The sequence below is a fragment of the Delphinapterus leucas genome, chromosome 1 (assembly GCF_059928025.1).
Source record: "Delphinapterus leucas isolate spDelLeu-1000000601 "Yukka" chromosome 1, BTC_Dleu_Yukka2, whole genome shotgun sequence".
In the NCBI taxonomy this organism is placed as follows: Eukaryota; Metazoa; Chordata; class Mammalia; order Artiodactyla; family Monodontidae; genus Delphinapterus; species Delphinapterus leucas.
This window is the reverse complement of record NC_143129.1, coordinates 56,150,439-56,175,889: the sequence shown is the minus strand read 5'-3', so window position 1 is coordinate 56,175,889 and position 25,451 is coordinate 56,150,439. Positions and strand designations below refer to the sequence as shown.

Below are 25,451 nucleotides of genomic sequence, written 5' to 3'. Positions count from 1 at the left end.
TGCTAAGTGGAAGAATTGAGATTAACCCCATATCCTACTGACTCCAAAGCACTTGCAGTCTCCTGCATTCTGTCTTTTACCTTATAGCTTTATTATACAGTTTATCCTTTCGAAAACATTTATTAAGCCAGACAAATAATTGCATAATATTCTGATAAATACTATCGTAGAAATATGCACAAAAAAACAGTATAAACACAGAGACAGACCTTCCTTGGGAATGGAGAAGGGGTCCACAAACAATTTGCAGAAATGATACTTCAACTGAGTCTTGAATTCATTAGGCAGAGAGGGAAGGAAGGGCATGTCACAAGAGGAGATAGCTTATTCAGAGGATCTCAAAACCTGGCTTATGATTGGCTATATATTTATCTTTAGTGAATAGATAAATTAAGGAAAGCAAAGAGGGAGGAAGGAAAACACTGAACTTGAAAACAAGTTCACTAAGCATTTGGAAATTTGAGGCTTAAAGTCAGGGGAAGGGTGGAGCTAGTGATACAGATTTGAGGTTCATTCCAAATGATAGCAGTTGAAATTATAGAGATGCATAAGATTGTCCAAGGAGAGTATATAGCATAAAGGAGAAAGGAACCAAAACCAAAACCCTAGGAAGCACAGTCATTTTAAGAAAAGGTAGAAAAATTAAAAGGAAGCGAAAGAAACACAGGAAAACTTGCTAGGGAGATAGGAAGAGAAGCAGGTGGGAGTAGAGTCAGGGAATATAAGAAAGGAGAACCCTTTTATTTATCATTTAACTTTGATATAATTTCAAGCTTACAACAACTTTGCAAGAATAATATAAAGTTCCCAAATATCTTTCATCCAGGTTACCCTAGTGTTAACACTTTACCACATTTGCTTTAGTGAACTTTTAAAAAAGAAGATAAGAGGTTCATACCTCTGATATTGTAGAAAAAGAAATTATCTATTGGATTTGACAATTAGAGTTTAGGTGGAGTTTACAAGAACCGTTCCAGTAGAATAGTTGGGAATTGAAGCACTGCAATAAATTATGAGGTTTATAATTTAACAGCAGATAGAAGCCTCTTTTCTCAGTAGATTGATTTTAAAATGAAAGGAAAAAAGAGAGTGATAGCCTGAGAATAGTGGTTCTCCATTATGACTATTTAAAAGTGAAACCTTCCTTTCTTCTACTCATCTTTCCTGAAACAGTTTCTTCTCAGACTTATGTCTACGTGGCGTTTTTATGTTTTATATCTTTCGTCATTTCCTATCTTGATCATAAGGCACATTTCCTTGGCCAGATAAGTTTACTTTGAAGTTATGATCCTTATTTTGTTACCTTTATTTTTTTTTCTGGTTTGTTTCCATAATATCCTTAAACAGGAGTAGTAGTGGTAGCAGCCGTCAAGAAAGCCCTTCAGTTCCATCTTGTAAGGAAAATGAGAAAAAACTTCATGGTGAAAAGATGGAGAGTTCTATTGATGAACAGGTCCAGACTGCTGTGGATGATTCTCTACGAAGTGATAGTGTACCATCTCTTCCCGATGAGAAAGGTAACTTTCTTTGCACATGTATGTATAATCATTGTTTGGGGAGGCTTCCAGAACCCTTTGAGATATTTGCAACTGAACTAATTAATATAATTAGGCAAGGTTTTATGTCTGATATTAAATGTATTCAGGTGAAACTGTTTGAAGGCCATACACCATGCCAGTAGTAACCTTGCTAATATTTTACATGGTTGTGTGTCATGATTCTGAGGGGAGGCAAGACTAAATCTAGGTGATCATGCATGTGAATGGAATATATACTCAGTACTGAAAAAAATTACTTTTATCCTATTGTAGATGTGTAACGCGATCATAAAAAGGAGAATACATTATTAGAACTTTAAATTTTAAACAATATAATAAGGTACAATTTCTTATAAATGATAATAACATCAGATATATTAAATAGATTAAAATTCATTACTTTTCCTGGATCATAAATTAAAGCTGTACTCCTATCAAATCATAGGTAGTGAATAATATAGCAAAGAAAACAGAATCTGGCAACAAATGGCACCTTTAAGACATTAAGTTGGTAAATTAATGGCCTCCATTCTAGATATATTTTTTAAATAACTGGTCATTAAGTAGTGCTTTTGATTGATAGTGTAGAACCGTAGTCTTCAAAGCAGGATAGGCAAGACAGTCTTCAGAGTGTAAGAAGAAAATATTTAAATTAAAAATTTTTTCATCCTTTAAAACTCTTTTCTGTAAATTTTATAGTGAATATAATATAGGGATATAGTAGTCTATAGTTACGGCAGCCCTAGCTGATTAATACAGATGTTGGTACCTGAAGTTGGGGTGATGCTATAACAATTACTAGAAGTGTAGCAGTTGCTTTGGAACTGGATGACGAGTAAAGGATAGAAGAGTTTTGAGGTTCATGCAAGAAAAAGCCTACACTGCCTTGCAGAGATTGTTGGTCATTAAAGGTGATTCCGATGAAGTCCAATAAAGGTGGAAATGAGGAACATGTTATTGGAAACTGGAAATGAGGAACATGTTATTGGAAACTGGAGGATAGGCAGTCCTTGTTATAAAGTGGCAAAGAACTTGACTGAACTTGTTCTAGTGTTTTGTGGAAAGTGGAAGTTAAAAGTGGTGACCTTGGATATTTAGCTGAGGAGACTGCTAAGTAAAATGTTGAAGGCATAGCCTAGTTTCTTCTTACTGCTTATAGTAAAATGTGAGAGAAGAAATAAACTGAAGGAATTATTAAGCAAAAAGAAACCAGAATTTGAAGATTTGGAAAATTCTCAGCCTATCCATATTGTAAAAAATGAGAAAGTGAGTTCTGGAGAGAACACCAAGGGTGTGCCTGGACAGCTGCTTCCTAAAGACATTACCCATGGATTTAATCAGCCATCTCAGCATGTTCAGCAGAAGCCAGGCACAGAGATGGGGTTAGACTAGCAGAGACACAGCCAGTTTGGACTAAAGGGCAAGAGACAGGATGAAATATAGGAAAGCTTTCAGACTTCTGGGATTCTGTGGGATGGGACAATAGAGCTATCCAGCTGTGAACACGCCTATCTTTCAAGAAAGCTAAGGTGGCTAGAATTCATGGGGCAACCAAAATCCAAAGAAATTAAAACATTGAAAAACTCGTATGAAGAGGAAAACGGGAAAATCTAGGTCACTTTGGTTTGGCAATGATTTCTTAGGTACAACACCAAAAGTACAATCTATGAAGGAAGAAATTGATAAGGTGCACTTTGTTAAAAATTAAAAACTTCTGCCCTGTAAGAGACATTATTAAGAGAATGAAAAGCCACAGACTGTTAGAAAATATTTGTGAATCACGTTGGATAAAAGACTTACATCCAGAGTGTACAAAGGACTTTTAAAACTCATCAGGAAAATCAGCAACCCAATTAAAAAGTACGCAAAAGAGCTGAACAGACACACTTCGTTGAAGAAAATATACAAATGGCAGATAGACATGGGAAAGGTCTTCAATATCATATATTTATAGGGAAGTGAAAATTAAAATCTCAATGAGAGGGCTTCCCTGGTGGCGCAGTGGTTGAGAGTCCGCCTGCTGATGCAGGGGACACGGGTTCGTGCCCCGGTCCGGGAAGATCCCACATGCCACGGAGCGGCTGGGCCCGTGAGCCATGGCCACTGAGCCTGTACGTCCGGAGCCTGTGCTCCGCAACGGGAGAGGCCACAACAGTGAGAGGCCCGCGTACCGCAAAAAAAAAAAAGAAAAAAAAAGAAATCTCAATGAGATACTATAACTTGCCTATTGGAATAGCTAAAATCCAAAATAACAACAAATTGGTGGCAAGGATGCTGAGCAGCAGGAACTTGAATTCATCACTGATGAGAATGCAAAATGGCACAGCGCCGCTGGAAGACATTTACACAGCATTTTATAATAACCCAGCAATCACATGCCTAGGTATTTGCCCAAGTGATCTGAAAACTTATGTCCACACAAAAATCTATACGCTAATATTTGTGGCATTATTATTCATAATTGCTAAAAAAATTGGAAGCTATTCAGGGCTACTAATTGAATATCTACTGAAAACTGTTATAATGATAAAATCTACTTGCTCCATATTCTTTTATTATAGATTCAACTTCTGTTGCAACAGAATATTCCCTGAAATTTGATGAATCCATGACAGAAGATGAAATAGAAGAAAGATCATTTCGATCTTTACTACCTTCTGAGAGTCATCGCAGATTTAACATGGAAAAGAAAAGAGGCCATCACGATGACTCTGATGAAGAAACTTCCCCAGAAAAGACTACACTGTCCTCTGCCAAGGTGTGTTTCAGTTTACCTGTGGAGATACTTCATAAATAGTTGTGGATGTGTTCTCTCAAAGGTATGAGGAATTATTTTGTACTTGAACTCAATTGTCAGCTACCAGAATGATTTTCCTGAGATATCAATTTTATGTTATATTTTTGGTATAGATTCTGGCTTTGCTTTCCTTATAAAGTAGCTTACAAATTATTCCTTGGAATGATATGTAAGGCTTTTGAGGATCTGAGCCAAAGTTATGTCTAGCTTTTTCACTTACTTTACCCTTACAACACTGTATTCCATTTAAAATTTTTCATTTATATCTTTCTTCTTATTAAATTGTAAGCCTTTTGAATAACAGGGGCAAATCCTTACCCAGTTTTACACCCCTGGGACAATACCTAGCTTACAGTAGTTGTTTGTTAAAATTTTATTGGGTGAATAAATTAGCAGATGAATGTTACTGGCTTTCACATGCCTTTTTTTTTTTGAAGAATGTTCTTTTACGTGGTTGGCAGCCTTTTTATATACATAATTTATTTTTATAAGTGCATACCTCTTTTAATGAAGTTAATTAAGTTCCAAAAGGTTTAGATGGTGATAAACACGACATAAACTCTCTAACTCAGGAGCTGAGCATGCCATTCTCAGGAGGACAAGACAGCTTTTCTAAATTTACTATGGAGATGGTTAGACAGTATATGAAAGAAGAGGAAATGAGAGCAGCTCACCAGTCTTCACTCCTGCGTCTCCGTGAAAAGGCCTTGAAGGAGAAAACTAAAGCTGAGTTAGCCTGGCTAGAGCATCAGAAAAAGTAAGTTCTTTCAGTGAACATAGTTTTGACTGTTCGATTTCTCCTTTCATGAAAAGGAAATGCCTTGTTTTTAGAGATGTTTTTGTTTCCTCATCTAATTTAATTTGATCAACCCAGTTTCTCAAGCTAGAAATACAGCAGTCATCCTTGAATCATGTTGCTTTCAAGACATCCTAAACATATAACATTTTCTTTGCATTTCTCTTTTATCAGTTAACTGACTCTTATATTGTTATTTTATACTTAATTCCTTTACTATGTTATAAATTTCTCAAAGCTATTTTATCTTTAAAGGACATAGTCTAGGGTTTGCATGTATCATATATCCAATAAAATATTTGTTGGGTTAGGAGTTGCTGCATGCAGCAACTGTTTTCCACATTTGAAAATGCTAAATGGGTTAGAGATTTGTTAGTGGTTGAGAACTCTTGACATTAGAATAGAAATTTAATCTAATCTTTGTCTCAATGGGAATAATTGCAGACATCTACGAGATAAAGGAGAAGATGATAAAATGCCCCCACTCCGAAAGAAACAACGTGGTTTGCTCTTAAGGTTGCAGCAAGAAAAGGTATGTTAGGAAAAACACTCCTTTAAGAGAACGTAAGGTGACAAGTTAGATTGTGGAATCTATTATTTTGCCTGATCTTTTTCTTACTATCACATTAAAGGAGATTTAGTTGATATTTACCACTGTTGATACCTACTACTATAATTACAGAAGTTGCTTAGTGGCCTATTGTATTTCTCCTAAATTAAGGTTGTGTTTCACTGCTAACTGAATACAATATAGAGTAAGACCTTCTGCCTTCATTTACTATGTAAAATAAAGTTGTGCTTTGATATGCATATTTTTAAAATTAAGATGTTTGTGAGTCTAATTGGATTAATTTTTTAGTTACTGTTTCTCCAAACAGATTTTCAAGACATATGAATTACAAATTGACAAATATTTTGGCTTAATGGACTCAGAAAGACGTGGCATTTGTATCCTGGAGAGGTAGCATGGTGTAGTGGTTAAGAATTCAGGCTCTAGAGTCAGACTGCCTAGATTCAGATCCCAAACCTTCCAATTTTTAGTTTTATAATCTTAGAAAGTTACTTAACTTCTCTTTTCCTCAGTTTCCTTATTTATAAACCAAGCATAATAATGATAACATACTTTGTAGGGTTGTTAAGAGGAATAAATGAGTTAATACATATAATAACTTAGAACAAACCTTGGCACAAAGGTAAGTGCTCAATAAATGTTAGTTGTTATTATTTGAATTCCAGCTTCGTCTGTTGCAAATGCGTATTCATGGTCAAGTTTAAGTAACTCTCTGAGACTTAGTTTCCTTATCTGTTGGAGTGAGATTTTATTTCATATGGTGGTTGTGAGGATTAAATGAGGTAACATATGTAAAATCTGTTTCACGTTGCCTGGTAAGTATTTAATAGATTCTAGTTTTCTTTTCCTTTATTGACGTGTTTTCAGGTACTAGCTATTGTGTTGGATGATCTGTGAACTTAATCATTTGAGTTATATATTGGAATATTACTTAATATTTTTTTAAAAACTTTGTCCTAAGAGGAACTCTCTGGCAGTCCAGTGGTTAGGACTCGGTGCTTTCAGTGCCGGGGCCCGGGTTCAATCCCTGGTTGGGGAACTAAGATCCCACAAGCTGCGTGGCATGGCCGAAAAATAAAAATGAAAAATAAACAAAAATTTGTCTTTGATTTTTCAGTAGATTTACTATGATTTGCCTAGGTGTGGTTTCTTTTGCACTGATACTATTTAGAATTGCAGAGCTTCTTGAATCTGTTGTTTGTAGTATTTCATCAGTTTTTGAAAATTATCTCTTCAGGTGTTGCTTTTGTCCTATTCTCTCATTCCTTTCCTTCAGAAGCTCCAAGTAGACAAACGTTAGACCTTTGGACAATATACCATGTCTCTGTTCTGCTCTGTTTTGTTTTTGTTTTGTTTTGGGGTTTTTTTGCGGTTCGCGGGCCTCTCACCGTTGTGGCCTCTCCCGTTGCGGAGCACAGGCTCCGGACGCGCAGGCTCAGCGGCCACGGCTCAGGGACCCAGCTGCTCCGCGGCATGTGGGATCTTCCCGGACCGGGGCACGAACCCACGTCCCCTGCATCGGCAGGCGGACTCTCAACCACTGCGCCACCAGGGAATCCCCTGTTTTGTTTTAATGTCATTCTTTAAAACAGTAAAACAACCATGGCAACAACATCATCAACTACAACAAAAAACCACTGTGCTTCTGTTTAGAAAGTTTTTATTGACCTGTCTTTGAATTTGTTATAGCTTCTGCACCGTGATGTGTACTGTTAAATCTATCCAGTGAGTTCTTAATTTGATTTCTTTTTTAGTTCTATAATATCTGTTTTGTTCTTTTTTATAGATTTTAATTCTTGTTGAAATTCTCTACCTTTTCATCTGTTTTTTGACCTTTTTCTGTTACTTTTTGAACACATTATTCATAGTTATTTTAACTTCCTTATCTGCTAACTCTTATCATTTGGACATCTTTGTGTCCGCTACTATTGTCTGTTTTTATTTTTTATTATCATATGACCCTTTTTCTTAAGATGCCTAGTAATTTTTTTTATTGAGTGCTGGACACTGTATAAATAACTGCAAAGGCTCCAGATGATGTTATCTTCCCCTAGAGAGGATTTATCCTTTTCTATGCAGTTAGAGTGGTCAGCTGTTCACTTTATTCCACTCAGGGGCTGAGCTGGGTTGGCATTGGGTTGCGGACTTGGTAAACCTCAGTCTACTTCTGCTTTGCATTAACACTTGGTTGTGACCCCAAAGGGATTTCCGTTGAAAACCAGGTTAACCGTTTTTACCAGCACAAGAGACTGTTGGGGATTTCTGCTCTGCTGTTGAGAGGTTTCTGGCTTAATTCCTTAGCCTTTTTGCCTATGCTGCTTTAGAATTGGTGGATGTTTTGAGGTGAAGACAGAGTTTGAAGGCTTAAGTCTTAAGACTTAAGTTTAAGACTTAACTGTCTTGGGTCTTCAGTTTTTGTCACTGCAGTTCTCTGTAGCTGGTGGGAGTGTTAACTGGTGTAACGACTTTCAGAGCAGTTTGACTATAACTAGGTAAATTGAAGACACAATTTATGACTCAGCATTTCTATGTGTTGGTAAATATCCTAGAGAAGCTTTTACAGTATATAGGGAAAAGTGGAAACTATTTCTTCAGTAAGAGAATAGCTGAACCAGGGCATATTTCTACAAGAAAATATAACACTGCAGGGAAAAAGAATGCATTAAAATAAGAACTGTTTAATAATGATAATGTTCTGTATCTCTGCTATCCAATACAGTAGCTACTAGCCACATGTAGCTTTTTTTAAAAAAAATTATTTATTTATTTTGGCTGTGCTGGGTCTTAGTTGTGGCACGCGGGATCTTTTTAGTTGTGGCATGCGAACTCTTAGCGGCGGCATGCATGCGGGATCTCGTTCCCTGACCAGGGATGGAACTCGGCCCCCGGCATTGGGAGCGTGGAGTCTTACCCACTGGACCACTAGGCAAGTCCCCACATGTAGCTTTTGAGTACTTAAAATGTGGCTAGTGCAACCAAGAAACTGAAATTTTAATTTCACTTAAAATTAATCTCAATTTAAATAGCTACATGTAGCTGTTGACTACTGTATTGAACAGGACAGCAGTAGGTCTTATCAAAGATCATAATATTGGGACTATCCTGGCAGTCCAGTGGTTAAGACCCGGCGCTTCCACTGCAGGGGGCACAGGTTTGATCCCCGGTTGGGGAACTAAGAATCCCTCATGCCATGCAGTGAGGTGAAAAGTTTTTTTTTTAATTATAATATTAGTTATTACAGAAAAACAAGACGCAAAAGAATATGTACAATATGATACCATTCTTGTAAATTTTTAAAAGTCACCAATTAGTAATATATGTTCCATGGAATCACTCATGCATCAAAAGTACACAGCACATGGTAGGGATGATATACTTCTGGAGAGGAAAATGGAAAAAGAGATTGGGGTAGAGTTTAGTTTTCTCTCTAATGAATTAATTTTGAAACAGAGATTTGAAACAAATGTGGCAAACTGTTCAATCCCAGTGGTGGGGGTTTGAGTGACTAATTTTTCTGCATGCTATGTTTATGGGAGGCCAGAATGCTTTTTAAGTAAATGTGCAAAAAGTATTCTTTGATCCAGCTAGCTGTTACAGACCAGGGTTCTTGGCCTCCTTAATCAGTAGAAATTGATCAGAGGCCAGACAAGAAATTCAGGCAAGGCTTTATTGGGGCCCCTGCTGCAGCAGGGGGGAGTGAGAACAAACAATAGGTTCCCTTGCTTGCTTGCTGCTTTCGGAGGGCCAGGGAGCTGATTCCTTATGTGGGGTGAGGGTAGGGGTGTGTCCAGGGGTCGGGAGGGAGGGGCGGCGTAGGTGGTTTGCCCACCCCTTAGGTGGTGCTGTGTGCAGGGGGCATGTGCAGCACCCTGCTTTTGCTCCAGGCTCTTCAAAAGTGGCAGTTGGTTATTTTGGTTTCTTTGTATCTTTTGGGTCCAGAATTTGCCCTAGCGTGCAAGCATTTATTTTTGGTCCCATATAGTTTCTTTGTATTTATAGCTTAAGGAGAGGTGTCTAGGTGCAAGCTTTGCAGCATTGTAGCAAAGGTTCCCAGGTCCCAGGCCTGTCTCACAGCTACCCCTAGAAAGTTGCCCTGTAGGAGTAAAGGCACCAGAGTGTGAGGATATAGGTACTGAGATACTTACTGCAGTTGTATCAGTAGGGATTATTTTGACATGTAGTGAGATGGCTATGAGGAATTTGGCCACATATCTTTGCACAGCTGTATCCAACAGGAACATATTTTCCTTATTCTTTTTTTTTTTGAGGTGAAATTCACATAAAATAACCATTTTTAAATGAATATACCATTAACCGTTTTATTTATTTATTTATTTTTAAAATATTTATTTATTTAGGCTGTGTTGGGTCTTAGTTGCAGCATGTGGGCTTCTCAGTTGCTGCATGCAGGCTCTTAGTTGTAGCATGCATGTGGGATCTAGTTCCCTGACCAGAGATTGAATCCGGGCCAGCTGCATTGGGAGCGCGGAGTCATACCCACTGAACCACCAGGGAAATCCCACCATTAACCATTTTAAAGTGAGCAGTTTACTTGTACAACCTTATGGCTTATTCTTAAGAGAGATGCAAACACTTTCCCCTTAGAACCCCTTGAAAAAAATCTTTTCTTTCTTCTAAGCTTGGATTGGGTGAAATTATACATTAATTGGTTTAGAAACTCAGGCCTAAGCTAGTAGCAGTTTTCAAAAGGTGTTCTGTAGAGCTCTGGGGATTCCTGAGACCCTTTCATGGGTCAGGGAGATCAAAACTATTTTCATAAGGATAGTGAGATGTGAATTTGCCCTTTTTATGTGTTGACGTTTGCACTAAATGGTGCAAAAACAATGGTGGTAAAACTGCTGGTGCCTTAGCACAGATCAGGGCAGGGGCACGAAACTGCTAGTAGTCATTATATCTTCCACTGCCACATACTTGCAGCGAAAAAAATCTAGTTCTACTAAAGAATGTCCTGATTAAGTAGTAAAAGTTATTAATTTTATTGTGTTGACCTCTGAGTACTTGTTGTTTTCATATTCTCCGTGACAGGAATGGGAAGCCCACAATTAAGCACTTTTCCTAGATACCAGAGGAAGGTGATTAACTCATGGGAAAGCATTTGTATAGTTTGAATTGCAAGCTGAGCTAGCCAGATATTTTTCATGGAATACCATTTTTACTTGAAAGAGTTATTCAGAGACAAACTATGTTTGTTCAGATTAGGGTATTTGACAGTCATTTTCTCAGAAATGAACAAAGTGTGCTTGTCACTTCAAAGAAGGCAATTGACAGTGTTTGTTGCCAATGATAAGGTTCAAACTTTCAAGCAAATGTCAGAATTTTGAAAAATTTCTGTCTACCACCTAATACTAAAGAAGTTTTTTCGAGATCACAGTGATATTAATAAATGTGATTTGGGGGGATTGCATAATGAAATATGTGAACATTTGGAAGATCTGCATAACTGAGTGAACTAAACATTTTCCAAATGAGCAATGCGTGTTATTTAAAAAAAATCAAGCCACGGAGGTGGGGAGGGATAAATTAGTAGTATGGGATTGACAGATACAAACTACTATACATAAAATAGATAAGCAACAAAGATTTACTGTATAGCATAGGGAACTATATTCAATATCTTGTAATAACCTGTAGTGGAAAATAAGCTGAAAAAAAATTAGTGTATAACTGAATCACTTTGCTGTACACCTGAGACTAACACAGTATTATAAATCAACTATGCTTCAATTAAAAAAAAAAACAAACCCAAACCAAAAAAAAAAAAACCAAGCCAGACAGTAAAGAGGTGTGCAAACATCTACATACTATTTTCACTAATTTTGTTTGTTTTGAAAAATATAGTTATTTTCTTCAAAATGTGAATAAATGCCATTGTACACTCATGAGAGAATGAGAGTGAAAAGGCAAATAATGTCTTGTCTTAGTATTATGAAGATAGTTTGACCCTGAGAGTCTTCAGAAGAAGAAGCTTCAGGGTCTTTGGACCATACTTCGAGAACTGGTGCTTGAGAGGAATTCATACACGTGCCCAAGTAGACAAAAAGTATAAGGCTATTGATTATAGTATTGTTTGTAATAGTAGACAACAACCTTATCTAACCATAGAGGTAATAGATACATGAAATCTGTATACTTCCAGTGTAAATTTATGCAGCATTTAGGGGCAAATCAACATGGAGACACATAAAAGCAATGTTTAGTAAATAAAGCAAGATTGAAAAAATATATGTATGATATAACTTATAAAATATTTTAAAACATACAAACCAAACAGTATATATTTTTTTGCAGGTAAGTACAAATATTTGTAGAAGAATTTTAAAAGGATGTATACCATGGAAGGATATATACCATGATAGTGGTTACCTCTAGGGAGTTGGAGCAGGGAATTGTAGACTGATGTTATCTGTAATCTTTTATTTCTTTATGAAATTAAAGACTAAGAGAAAATATGACAGTATTAACAACTGTTAATTTGGGATTTTGGAATTAGATGTTTATTGTGCACTTTTCTGCATTTTCAGATAGTTTAAAAGATCTCTTTTTAAAATTTAAATAAATTGTAACAAGTTATTAATATCTTTATTATGCTTACTTTATTGACAAGAAAACAGATTACAACAAATTTATGAAAAAAATGGACAGTCTGTTAAATTTTATTATTAACAGTGAAGTGTATCACTTTTTGCCCACTATTAGCAAAAGAAAACAGTAATATTCTGTGTGGAGAGAGTTTGGTGCAATGTAGTCTTAAATGTTTCTGGTGGCATTTTATGTGGAGAAAATTCTTTTCTGAAAGCAATTTTAGAAACTATTCTAAGGGCCATAAAATCATTCATTCTCTTTGACTTGTTTGTCCTACTTTTTGGAATCTCTCCTAAAGAACTAATCCATAGTATGAAACAATTTATAGGCATTAAAGCACTATTCGGAATGGAGTTTAGTAATAGAATAATGGTTACATTAATTAGTTTACTTGATATGCAGTTATTAAACAAATAAATGTAAAGACTAAATGGCACTATGGAAAAATATAAAGGGGTATGTTAAGTTTTAAAAAGGGATATGAAATTATCAGTCTGTTGTAATTATAATTGAATTAAGGAATCATGTTAAATTATTTTAGAGTGATGGAGTTATGTGACTTTTTTTTCTTCCTCCACCGCCTAAAAATTTTTCAGTATTATTTTTATCTTGAAATGCTATATGTATTTATTTTTGATATATGTGATGATTGGATTTTCTTTTTAAAATATTATTTTGGACTTGTCTCCTCCAAATTTCAATCCCTCTCCTAACTCTTTAAACTTTAGGCAGAAATTAAACGTCTTCAGGAAGCCAATAAGGCAGCTCGGAAGGAAAGACAGCTGATTCTTAAACAGCAGGAGGAGATAGAAAGGATCCGACAGACCACCATAAAACTTCAGGAGAAGTTGAAGTCTGCAGGGGAGAATAAATTGGTAAATTACATGAAATTATTATTAATTTGTTTTCTGCCTCATGTTGCTTGCTAATACCTAACTCTACCTCATCTTCTAATATGGTGGGTGTGTTCATTCTAGCTCTGTGATACAGTAATGCACCAGGATAAAGTTCTATGTATGTGCCTTTATGTAAAGTGAGTCTTTTTTTTACTCTCATGGGATATTCAAGTTTTGAAAGGGACATGTACTTCATATATTAGTTTAAAAATGTTTTCCATTTATAAATTCAGTTGGGACAGAGAGCCTTGTTTTTGCTTATCAATCCAAATATCAATATCAATATATATTCCTCAGAATTAATGGGAGGAATTAATTATTTTTGCTCTTTACATAAAACTTTTGTCAGCTCTCTAATGCCTAATATAATGATACAAGGTTCAAAGGAGATATTCAGACAAAAACAAAATTTGGACCTATTCTGAAATACTGTAAAGTGTCAATATAGTGTTGGAAAACTCAGCCTATATAGCAATACAGTTAAATAAACCTCTTAATATTCACTGCTTTGATTTTTAAAATACACTTTAAATTTTGAAACAGTCTCAGATTTATAGAAAATTTCAAACACAGTACAAAGGGCTTTGATTTTCTCAGTCGAGAGTTACGTTACCAACAAATTAATATTGACACATTAGTTTTCATTATCTCTTTAATCTCTTTCAGTCTGGAAAAGTTCTTGACTCTCATGACCTTCACACTTTGGAAGATTACATGCCAGATATTTTGTAGAATGGTCCTCAAGTTGGGTTTGTCTGATCTTTCCTCATAATTAGATTCAGGTTGTGCATCTTTGGCAGGAATATCACGGAAGTGATGCTGTGTTGTTCTCTGCATTCAATCAGGTGGCACCTGATTTTGATTTATCTCATTACTGATGATGTTAACTCGAACACTTGATTAAGGTGGCATCTACCATACTTCACTGTATAGTTACTCTCTTTCTCTTTGTAATTAATAAGTGCATTGCATGAAGGTATTTTGAAGCTACATACATTGCTGTTCTTCGTCAAAGTTAAATTTTTTTTTTTTTTGTCAAAGTTAAATTTATCCTTTTATTTATATCAGTATGGACTCACGGATTTGTGTTTTACTCAGCATTATAATCTGTTACTATCATCATTTGTTTTGATGCTCACTTTTTCTCAAATTGGGCCATTAGGAGCCTCTTCAAGCAGGTTTCTGTGTCCTTTTGACATGTACCCATCAGTCTTTGAGCACTTTCATGTTTTCTGGAACAAGATGTTTCAGGGTCATCTTTTACTTTCCCTGCCTCTGCCTTGGAATCAGCTGTTTCTCCAAAGAGGATAGTTATTTAGAAATCAAGATCTGGTGCTAAGCATGCTCACTGCTATTCAGGTTTTGTTGCTCCTAAGCAACAAATCTAGGGACTATATAAGTACATGTATATACATTTTACTTGTGTGATATAATTTTGTCCTTTAAGTAATACCTTAATTTCAGCTATTTTACAAATACTGTTTTGAAGATAAATTAATTTTGAAATGACAGTGTTTAAATCAGTTTGAGATCTTAAATTCCAGTATAATTATAATACTTTACTACCCGCTATTGTTTGCAGGACTCTCATAGTGATGATGATACAAAGGATAATAAGGCAACCAGTCCTGCTCCAACTGACTTGGAGACCCGCAGTCCTTCCCCCATTTCAATCTCCAGCAGTGAAACTAGCAGCATTATGCAGAAACTGAAGAAAATGAGAAGCCGCATGGATGAAAAGTAATTCATTTAAAAAAAATATCTCCTATTTACACTGAAAGTAGTAGCAACAAATAATATTTTTAATGTATTTCATTAGATTAGATTGATAGAACATAATATTTTATGGATTCAGTTGCATTTTAGCAGAGTTATTAAGTCATCCTAGAAGTCAGTTAACTGTAGACCTTATTTATAAAACAAATTTTCTTGATCTTAAATAGAGACAGGTTTCTTATTTTAAAAACCAAAGTAGTATTTGCACATACACCCATGACAACGTTTTCTCCTTTCTTTTATTAAAAGTTATGAGTAAGTGTGAAATTTTTACCTTTTCTGAAATCTGAGGACATGTCCACTGACTTGAGGGAGCAATTTAATGGTATATCTTGAGATCTCATCCTGTGACTCTGACAACTGTGAGGCTTACTCAAGTAGAAGAGTGAAATTTTAAACTTGTGAGTGGGTCTGAATTGCTCAATTAAAACCAGAAAGTCTGAAATTCTCCTGGGATGTTGAATGATTTGGCAGTCTACCATTCTTCTAAAACATTTCTAAGCATTATTTTTTGAAGACTTTTTTAAAGAAAGCTACTCTTACTTAGATATAGCTCAATTATGTGTCAGCTTTGACCGTACCAAGTGACATTTACATGAGAGTTTACTCCTTTGCGTGTACATTTGATTAAATACGCTTATAAAGTAGCTGCTTGTGGACTATTTTCTACCTTTTTTAAATATAGAAGAGAAGTCCATTAAAATTTTTGTTGACTGCTCTTTTATTTTAAGTTAGCAATTTGAACCACAGATTAAACTTAAGTTGTATCTTGATATCCTTTGGCAGTATACTGCCCATCACCAAATTTAATAATACTCTATGTTTATATGTGACATCAACCTATGATTTAGTTATTTTCTGAACAGTTAAGCAGTTGTAAGTCAAACCTTACTTTTTATAGGTACAGTGTTGTACACTGGCACTTCATTGCTTAATTGAAATTGCACTTCAGTAACTTAAAATTGGCCTTTGATAACTTAAAAATACCTAAATTGATTATGAAGATAAGTTTAAATAATAAATAGAAAATTTTAAAATAAAAAATATAAGGGGGTGAAAACTGAATAGTTACAAATGTGTAAGTGTACCTTTTGTATGAGTTCCATGGGATAGACCAATTAAGACTATTCAAATAGGAATTCTTTTTTACTTCCTGATAAAAATTTCCAGTAGCCTGTGTGGGACATACTGGATTGCTCCAGGGATCTTTGAATTCAGAATAATCTATCTCATAAATTTTTATAACTGATTTGGCATTTTACATCTGCCTCTAAATGCCTTTGGATCATAAATGTTGGAGGAAGGACAGCTTCAAGGGAAGTTTCTTCATCAATTCCTTGCTTGTCTATACCAGTAAAATCTTCATTGCTGGTCTCTATGAATAATATTCTAATAATTTTAATCACATCCATGGAAGGAACTGCTAATCCTATTCTGTTTGTGAGATTAGTCAGTTTATACGGTGTTTATTTGAGATTTGGTTAAAACTTTAAAAACCCTAAATAACAAGTTAAAGGTTGAATTTATTGACTTTGTTCTAAGTTTTGTTATTTATTTTCTCAGAGCCCAAAATACTAAAGACCTAGAATTTTTTTTATCTTTGCTCTACCTTCCTTTGTCAACTACTGCAGTAAACTTTTGAGAAAAGGCCTTGAAGCATTCAGTGACTTACTGATTTGTTGTTTGAAGCAATGCAGTTGTGTTTGTGGTAGGGCTGTGGTAAGGACAGTAGTTGCAGAGAAATTAGTTTTAATGTTTGGAAGATGATGCTGAAATTTGAGGATGAAGTGGAGTATTTTCCAAAATTAGCAGTGCATTAAAAACGGAGATTACTGTTAATTTTTTTTGATCTCCAGAACAAAGCACAGTTGGTCCTTGAGCAGCGTGGGGGTTGTGTTAGCAATGCTGCCCTTCCGCATAGATGAAAATCTGCCTAAAACTTGCGTAGTTGGCTCTCCATAATCGTATTTCCTCTATGTATGTGGTTCTTCTGTATCTGTAGTTCTATATCTGCGAATTCGGCCAACCACAGATCATGCAGTACTGCAGTATTTGCTACTGAAAAATATTCACATGTAAGTGGACCTATGCATTTCAAACCCACTCACTGTTCAGGGATCCACTGTAATGTGAAAACTAATTTTTGAATACCATTCAGGTTACCAAAGCTTCAGAGTTACTTCTCTTTCAACAATGTTGGAATGTCAGCTCAATAGAGTGAGTTAATTTTGTAGTCATTTGCTACAGTAGATAACTAATAAAATTATTTGAGCCTTTGCTACTAGGCACTATTATTTGTTTTGTAGATTAGAAAAGGCCATCTTCTAAGAGATTACTATTTTACTAATATAAAACACTTGTCAGAAAATAATCACCCTTCTCAATAAGTTTAGCTAACTTTGGGAGGAACTTTTTCATATATATTACTGCTTATTGTTAACTCTCTAAACTTTGATTCTGTGATAAATATTTTTCTGAAGTGGTCAAACTATTCTTGGCTCCAGTGAAAGATTTCCTTCTTTAATGTTTCACTGAGACAACAATGCCTTTGTTAAAGTTTGTATTTCTAATCTATGGCTTTTCTCTTTTTTAAAATAAATAAATTTATTTATTTATTTTTGGCTGAGTTGGGTCTTTGTTGCTGTGCGCGGGCTTTCTCTAGTTGTGACCAGCGGGAGCTACTCTTCCTTGCAGTGCACGGGCTTCTCGTTGCAGAGGCTTCTCTTGTTGCGGCGGACAGGCTCTAGGTGTGTGGGCTTCAGTAGTTGTGTCTCGCGGGCTCTAGAGCGCAGGCTCAGAAGTTGTGGCACACGGGCTTAGTTGCTCCGCGGCATGTGGGATCTTCCCGGACCAGGGCTCCAACCCGTGTCCCCTGCATTGGCAGGCAGATCCTTAACCACTGCGCCACCAGGGAAGCCCCTCTATGGCTATTCTTGACCTGTGTACTGAGTTGACGTTTTAGAAATAATTTCCATTTCTATAGTTAAGAGCAAAAGAAATTTAAACTATGAAAGAGGTTAGTAATAATGAAAATATGTTTGCAAAAGCCACAGACTGACTAGCCCTCAGTTTTTTGATAATTATTGGTAAATGAAATCTGAGTTTTGTTTACTACTGTGAGGGGCATTATTTACAGTATAAAGCTGTGAAACAGATATTCAGGGGAAAAAAACATACAGTTGACTCTTCCTGTTAATTTGCCAATTCTGTTTTAGGAAAATTATTTACTGAGGAAATGAAACACTGAAGGAATGGTGTTTATCTTCTTCTTTAAGTGTTAAAATAGGATACAGTGCGTTTTTTTCTTTCATTTGTTAATAGCAACTTGTTCTTCTGTATTATTTATTAATTATATACTTATTCCCTCAGCAATTATTTTTTGGGAAATGTGTGAATATAGTAGGTTCTAAGGGATAAGAAGATGAATCAAACATAAACCCTGCCCTTGAAAAGCTTATAGTATAGGTGGAAAAAAGAAGAAATATCAGGTTCCTTTAGTGAAGTATATAAAAATCTATTGCTAAGGAAGCTCAGAAAAGGAAGAAATTTTTACTGAAAAGAGTATATATATCAAGGAAATTTTCTTGTTGAGTGTTCAGTTAAATACTTTGCATTTGCAAGTGAAGGCTTTTGCTATTCCATTAAAGAAGACATTTTTATTAAAATTTTAAACAATGTATTAAATATCATTGCCTTAAATTAGAAATATAGTTTTCTTAGAGAAGGTTCTAGACTAAGTGTAGTGGATGAATAAATCCTGATAGTCTGATAGTGTGCTTTTTTTTTTTTCTTCCTAGATTAGGGATGATGTACCTGTATTATTTAATTTATTTAAGTATATGCAGATTATTAAACAATTTAATAGATTTTGCTGTAGGAAAAATAGACTGTATTTTCTTTTAGGTCAGTACTATCCATATGCTCATTTATCTTCCTTTTTGAATATCATTAAAAATGCTTAAGTACTTAAAAGAATTGATCCATTTTATAATTAAAGCACTAGTTTTCATTTTTACTTGTGACAGTATAGAGTTAAAGAATTGTTTAGATCCAGAAAGAATTTTAAAATAATTTAAGGTATTAAGTTTTTATTTTGTTTAACATCTTTCATAATCAAATGATTTTAGAACTGGAAGTTCTATTTAAAATTTAGATCATAATTTTGCTTAAAAAGTGTGAGGAAGTACTTAAATGAAGAAGGAATCATAAAATGTTGGAACTAGTCGGTCCTTAGGGAGGTCATCTAGTATAGTCCCTTGGTTCTACAGGAAGAAATTGAGGCCTGCAGAGATTAAGTGCCTTGTCCCAGGTCAGGTAGCATAATGGCAGAGCTAGAAGAACTAGAACCCTACTCTCTGGACTTCAGCCAGCTAAAGTGAAAACTGAGTCAGCACATCTGCTTCCAACCTTGTAGTTTTTTTAAATAACTGCATTGATGACTTAAAGGTATCTCAGTAGAAATTGACCCTTCAAAATAGTATTTGTTGAAACTGGCAAGGTGCTCAGTGCCTGATTACTACGGTTGAATAGCTGCATAGCTAAAGTTTAGAGTGTAAAATTTTGACTTCAAAAGTGTATTACTTACTTTTGAATTTCTAAAGCTTAAACATTATAAGAACATAATTATTTCCATACTAGATTAAATCTATCATATGTCTCATCCTAGTCCAGTGTTCTGTACCTGTCAGAGGCCTTGTTGGGGAATGCCTTGATAATAGCCATAAAGTGTATTAGTAGCATTTTCTATTAATAATCATTTATGTTTCCATCATTCACAAATTTTGTTTATTTCTTACTTGTGCAGCATCTTGAAGGATTGTTAACTCTAGTGTGAAGTGCTACTGCTTCTTTTATCTCAATTTTATACAACTTTTAAGAGACACTTGAATTCTAGAATGTATGTATATTAAATAAGGAACGTGTGTTTCTGGGATGAAGTTCCAACTTTAAGTTAAACTTTTCTTACACTATCTCTTAAACCATTTTCTTTTTTTTTTTTTTTTAGCCATTTCTTTTGTTGTTCATTTCTAACCTAGAGCTTTTGAATATGCTTAATCTTTGTAAATGAAAAGTAAATAATTAGTATTTGTTCTAATAGAGAAAATTATTATCCTCTATATTGGGTTGGACAAAAAAATTTAATATGTATTTTTTTACAGTTTATTTCACATCTTCCAATGTTCTACTTTTTGTACTAGGTCATGCATGCATTTAGCAGTTATATACTTGAGAGGGTGGGTGATATTTGAATGTTATGAATAGATTTTTTTGGACCTTTTCCAAGTACATTTGTTTTTGCATAATTGGCATCAAAATAAGTTTATTATACATTCATAAAGAATGGCAAGGAAGATTGAAGTGTCTTATTGAAACTTGGCAAAATTGCACAAAAACTTCAGTGCAGAAAATCAAGGCAATCCAGATATGATAAGAGAGAGAGAGAGGGAGGGAGGGAGAGAGGGAAAGAAAGAGATAGAGCGAGTATGTAACTGAACAGAGGGAAGGTGAAAATATATTAAGTTGTATGTGGAGAAACAGATGCTGAAATCATCTGTTATCTAAAGATATACATGTAGTCAAGATTCTACATACTTTTTAAAATTCAAATGAATGACTGGATTCATACCTAGATTTTCTCACTTCTTTGACTTACTGGTATTATTCCTTGCCCTTCCAAGGCAATAAATGTTGCCTTGATCTACAGGTTATTGTTGTGTGCATGTGAACAGGAGCATGCTCTGTCAAAGAGAATTAACCTTTCCAAACCTTTTATTAGACTTATTTATCCTTTCATATAGACAATGGTCTATTTACTATTAAAAAAAGAGAGAAACAATTGGTTTTTTCCTACTTTTATAAGTCTAACATATGGAATTTCTTCTTACTTTTAACCTTATGATTGATTGAATTGTCCACAGCATGATTTTTTTTTTTTTTTTTTTTTTTTTTTTTTTTACTACTGGTAGTATTTATTGGAACTAGCTTAGTTTATTCTTAATTATGCATCCTGGTTTTTTATAGAATGGGTATTGTATTTCAGTATTATTATTTAAGTGGGCCTTTGTTAAATATAAAGCAAGATACCTCCAGTAGGTCCTGTTGACAGTAAGTTTTATGTTGTAGATGTGAACAAGGTATTTTTACTATAAATTGACTTTTTAAACTATATAACTATATTCAAGCTTAGATTATAATGGTAAGGTTAAGTAAGGCAAATGTACTGCTTTTTAAATTTAAATTCAAGCTTAAAATACATGACAAGGTACAGATATAAAAACTACTCGTTCAGAATTACATATGTATATACAATTGCTGATATGCTAGGTTCATGCCCATAATTGTTGTACTCTGTGTTAAAGCTTATGAGAAAACTTATTTAGCTTCACACTCTACTTCTCATTACTTTACTCACAAACAAATAAATTTACCTGAAAGTATACGTGATGGTTAAGCAGGAGCTGAGAAGAAAGGCACGTATATTCAGAAATCTTTGGTAAGATCTATAAAAGTATATGTTTTATATGTCACACAAAGTATAACACTTGCTTTAACTGAGTAGCTTATAATGTTATTCAGGAAGCATATTAAAAAGTTCTGCACTCAGCTCTTATGATTTCCCTTTTTCATTCTTTCTGCCTCTTGATCTCTTGGTTTTAAAATCTTCCTCCTTATTTTGTAGACACTGCTCTCCTGTTCACTACTTCTTCTCTGTCTTTACGTCTCATCACTGGGCCTCTCTCAGTGTCTGTTTTCCCAACCTTCATCCCAAATTCCAGCTGTATATCTACAACCAGTTGGTCAGGTAACTTTGCACCTTTTTCAGTGCACTCTTTGATAGAGCATGCTCTATTCTTTTTGTTTGTTTTTATTGCTTTTTTTTCTTTCTTTTTTTTTTCTAACAGCCTAGGGGCCTCTTGTCAAATGTCCCATAGATTTTACCTTTTTGTTTCCACATTAATTTGACATGCTGATTGTTTAAGAAGTGGAGTGATAGTTCTTGTGCTTTTTATTAAGTGTTTGTTGGATATGTGAATGTATTTTTGTTGATTAGCTACCACTACAGATCTAACACTTACAATATGAGCAGCCCACCTTTCATTTAGCTGTGGCGTCTACATTTGAGGAGAGCAAATAGTAGCTTTTTAACTACTCAAATAACTTCCTAAATCAGTTATGTCCCCTAACCCTTTGGAGCTAAGATATACTAGGCTATTTAATTCCAGAGATTGGGTTAAATTGAGAAGTTTGAGGCATTTGGTGCATCCTTTTACTCAAGTAAATAAATAGTCATGTTTTATGCATAAGGCATCTGACTGTGGTTCTCAGTGTTCTCTCCATGAAAAACAGATAGACTGTCACCTGACATTGCATTTCCCAGGTAATGGGAACCAAACTTACTATACCTGAAGCAAAAACAGACTGAATTTGAATATAAAAATCAAAAAGGGACATGAACAGGTTTTTTTGTTTGCTTGCTTGTTTGGGATTTTGGGGGTTTTTTTGTTGTTGTTGTTTTGGTCTTCGTTGTTTTGAGTTTGTGTGTTTTCTGGTCTTAGCCTTCAGAATAAATTCCTTGTATCTTCTGTTATGAAAAAGAATCACCTATGAAGAATGAATACATTAAGTACTATCAGTCATGGTTAACCAAATATTCTGAAGATTTTTTTTTCCTGAAATTACCCCACAGTTTTTCCTTTGCTAAATTTCCAAATAATTAATTACAAGTAAAATAAATAAATTCTCCTACTTGCTGAATGCGATCACTTACCAAAGCTCCTATTATCTCAAACTTTTTTCAGAGGAATACTATGAATGTCCTGTTTTATACAACTTTTTGATAACGTAATGAGTAATAAAGCTCTCAAAGTGATTTCTGCCTATAGATTTGTTCTCTCACTGTTTTTCATGGTGTAACCGTAGGTTTCTGACAAAGCGAGAGCAAAAACTAATGCAACGGCGCCAACATGCGGAGGAGCTACTAGAGTGGAAGAGACGTTTAGATGCAGAGGAAGCAGAAATTCGTCAAATGGAAAAACAAGCTTTGGCTGCCTGGGACAAAGAATTGATAAAACCTAAAACTCCTAAGAAAGAACTGGAGGACCAGAGAGCAGAACAGAAAGGTAATAAAGACTAACTATTCAGACTACATACTAAAAGCCTAATGTAACTGAAAGATTTACTTATTTTAAAAAATGGTGAATGATTATGGGTGAAGAAGGTGATACAACTATGAATGCTACAGATATTGAAAAGATAAGAGAATACTGTGAATACCTTTATGCTAATATACTTGAAAACTTAGAAGAAATGGGTAAATTCTATGATATGGAAATGGGTTGTTCTAGGACCACGTGGGGTTTAACACCTACTAAAAATTGATAATGTGGTGAATTACTTAAACAGATTAAAGGAGAAAAATTACATGATATCTCAATGGATTCAGAAAAATCACTTGATAAAATCCAAAAAAGCCTTTGGAATAAAACACATAAATCTCAGATCAAATTAGCAATAGAAGGGGACTTTCTTTACCCAGTATAGGATATCTATTAATGAAAACAAAAAACCAAACGTGCAGCAGACTTCATACTTAATAATAAAACATAGAAAGTTTTCCCCAGTTATAAAACATAGAAAGTTTTCCCTTTGAATTTGGAAATCAGACAAAAAGATGCTTATTTTCACTTACGGAGTGAAAGGAAGAAGCAAAACTCATTATCTTATTGAGAAGAGCAGATGAGAAGGCTATGCACATAGAAAATCCAGCATTTACATGTCAGTTATTAGAATTAGTGAGTTTAGCAAGGTTGTGGATATAAAATCCATAAACAAAACTCAATTGCATGTCTGTAGATAAGCAGAAATTGGTTAGAAAAATCTAATTATTAAAAGATGCCATTTATAAATTTAACAATAAGTATTGAAGATCTTTACTGAGAAAAATTTATAATTTTATTAGGAGACCAAATTTTTTATTAGGAGACTAATTTTATTAGAGAAGACCAAAATAAATAGAACTTTACCATATTCACAGATAGCTTCAGTGTCATAAAGATGTTAATTCTCTCTGAACTTATTGGTAGGTTCAAGACAATTTAAATCAGAAACCTGGCAAGATTTCTTTGTAGGGTTTGACAAGCTCATTTTAAAATTTATATGAGGGCTTCCCTGGTGGTACAGTGGTTAAGAATCCGCCTGCCAGTGTAAGGAACACGGGTTCGAGCCCTGGTCCGGGAAGATCCCACATGCCTGCAGCAGCTAAGCCCATGAGCCACAACTCCTGAAGCCCATGCACCGCAACCAAGAGTAGCACCCACTCACTGCAACTAGAGAAAGCCCGTGCGCAGAAACGAAGACTCAATACAGCCAAAAGTAAATAAATAAGTAAATTTATTAAAATAAATAAAAATAAAATAAAATTTATATGAAAGAGCAAAGGACCAAAAAGCAGAGACATTCCTAAAGAAGAACCACAAAATGCAGGAACTTACCAGTTTCAACACCTCTAAGAGTATAATAATTAAGACAATATGATATTTGTTATCAGAGACAAATAGATTATGAAACAAATAGCTCAAAAAAGACCTGTGCATATATGGAAAGTTGACTTCTGACACAGGTAACTTAGGAGACTAGTGAATAAAGGAGGGACTCTCCAATAAATTTTGTGTGAGGTAAAAATAAAGTTGGGTCCCTACATGACAGTATAAAAAGATCGATCTCAAGGAGGGAGAAAGGTGTAAATGTGAAATTTAAACTATAAAACTTTTAGAGACAATATAAGAGAATATCTTTATGACATCAGGGGGAGGGAAAGATTTCTTTAACGTTATGCAAGACAAAAATCATAAAGGGAAAGATTGATAAATTTCACTTTAATAAATTAAGAATTTCTGTTCATTAATACATATAAAGAAAGTAAAACAAAATAAGATATTTGCAATACATATGAATGACAAAGGAATAGTATAAGAATATGTAAGCAACTGCTATGAATCAATAATAAAATGACAACCACATTAAAAAAAACAGGCAAAAGAGCAGATGGTTCACAAATAAGAAACTCCAGTCAGTTAAACATATGAAAAAGTGTTCAACTTCATTAGTAATCAGAGCATAAACACCATAAAGGCATACCATTGCATGCCTCTGTTCATTTCCTAGGGCTGCCATAACAAATTACCACAAATTTGGTGGCTTAAAACTTTTTTTTATTCTCTCACTTCTGGAGGCCAGAAGTACAAAATCAAGGCTTTGGCAGGACTGTGTGCTCCCTGTTAAGGGTCAAGAAGACAGTTCTTTCCTTCCTTCTTCCAGCTTCTGGTGGTATGCTATAGGCATTCCTCGTGTCTGCTTAACTAAGTCTCACACAGTCTTCTCTTACATGTCTGTCCTTCTCTTTTGTCTCACAAGGAAACCTGTCATTGAATTTAGGGCCTACCCAGATAATCCAGGATGATCTCATCATGAGATC

The 25,451-nt window shown here is 34.8% G+C and overlaps 1 protein-coding gene across 10 annotated transcripts in view; it reads left to right on the top strand.

The window, feature by feature from the left end:
* Positions 1–25,451, top strand: part of CEP350 (centrosomal protein 350) — a 137,116-nt gene that overhangs the window by 60,936 nt on the left and 50,729 nt on the right. For 9 of the 10 annotated variants that reach the window (XR_016392984.1, XR_016392990.1, XM_089910505.1 and 6 more), the window contains 7 exons: positions 1,348–1,517; positions 4,100–4,296; positions 4,908–5,092; positions 5,576–5,663; positions 13,034–13,180; positions 14,784–14,941; positions 22,898–23,097. Coding sequence is in view for 8 of the 10 variants with exons in the window: in XM_089910505.1 (XP_089766631.1) it covers positions 1,348–1,517; positions 4,100–4,296; positions 4,908–5,092; positions 5,576–5,663; positions 13,034–13,180; positions 14,784–14,941; positions 22,898–23,097 (1,145 nt within the window). In the remaining 2 variants the exon portion in view is untranslated. Of the gene's footprint in view, positions 1–1,347; positions 1,518–4,099; positions 4,297–4,907; positions 5,093–5,575; positions 5,664–13,033; positions 13,181–14,783; positions 14,942–21,656; positions 21,780–22,897; positions 23,098–25,451 lie in introns of all 10 variants that reach the window. The other variant, XM_089910521.1, reaches the window with a different exon arrangement.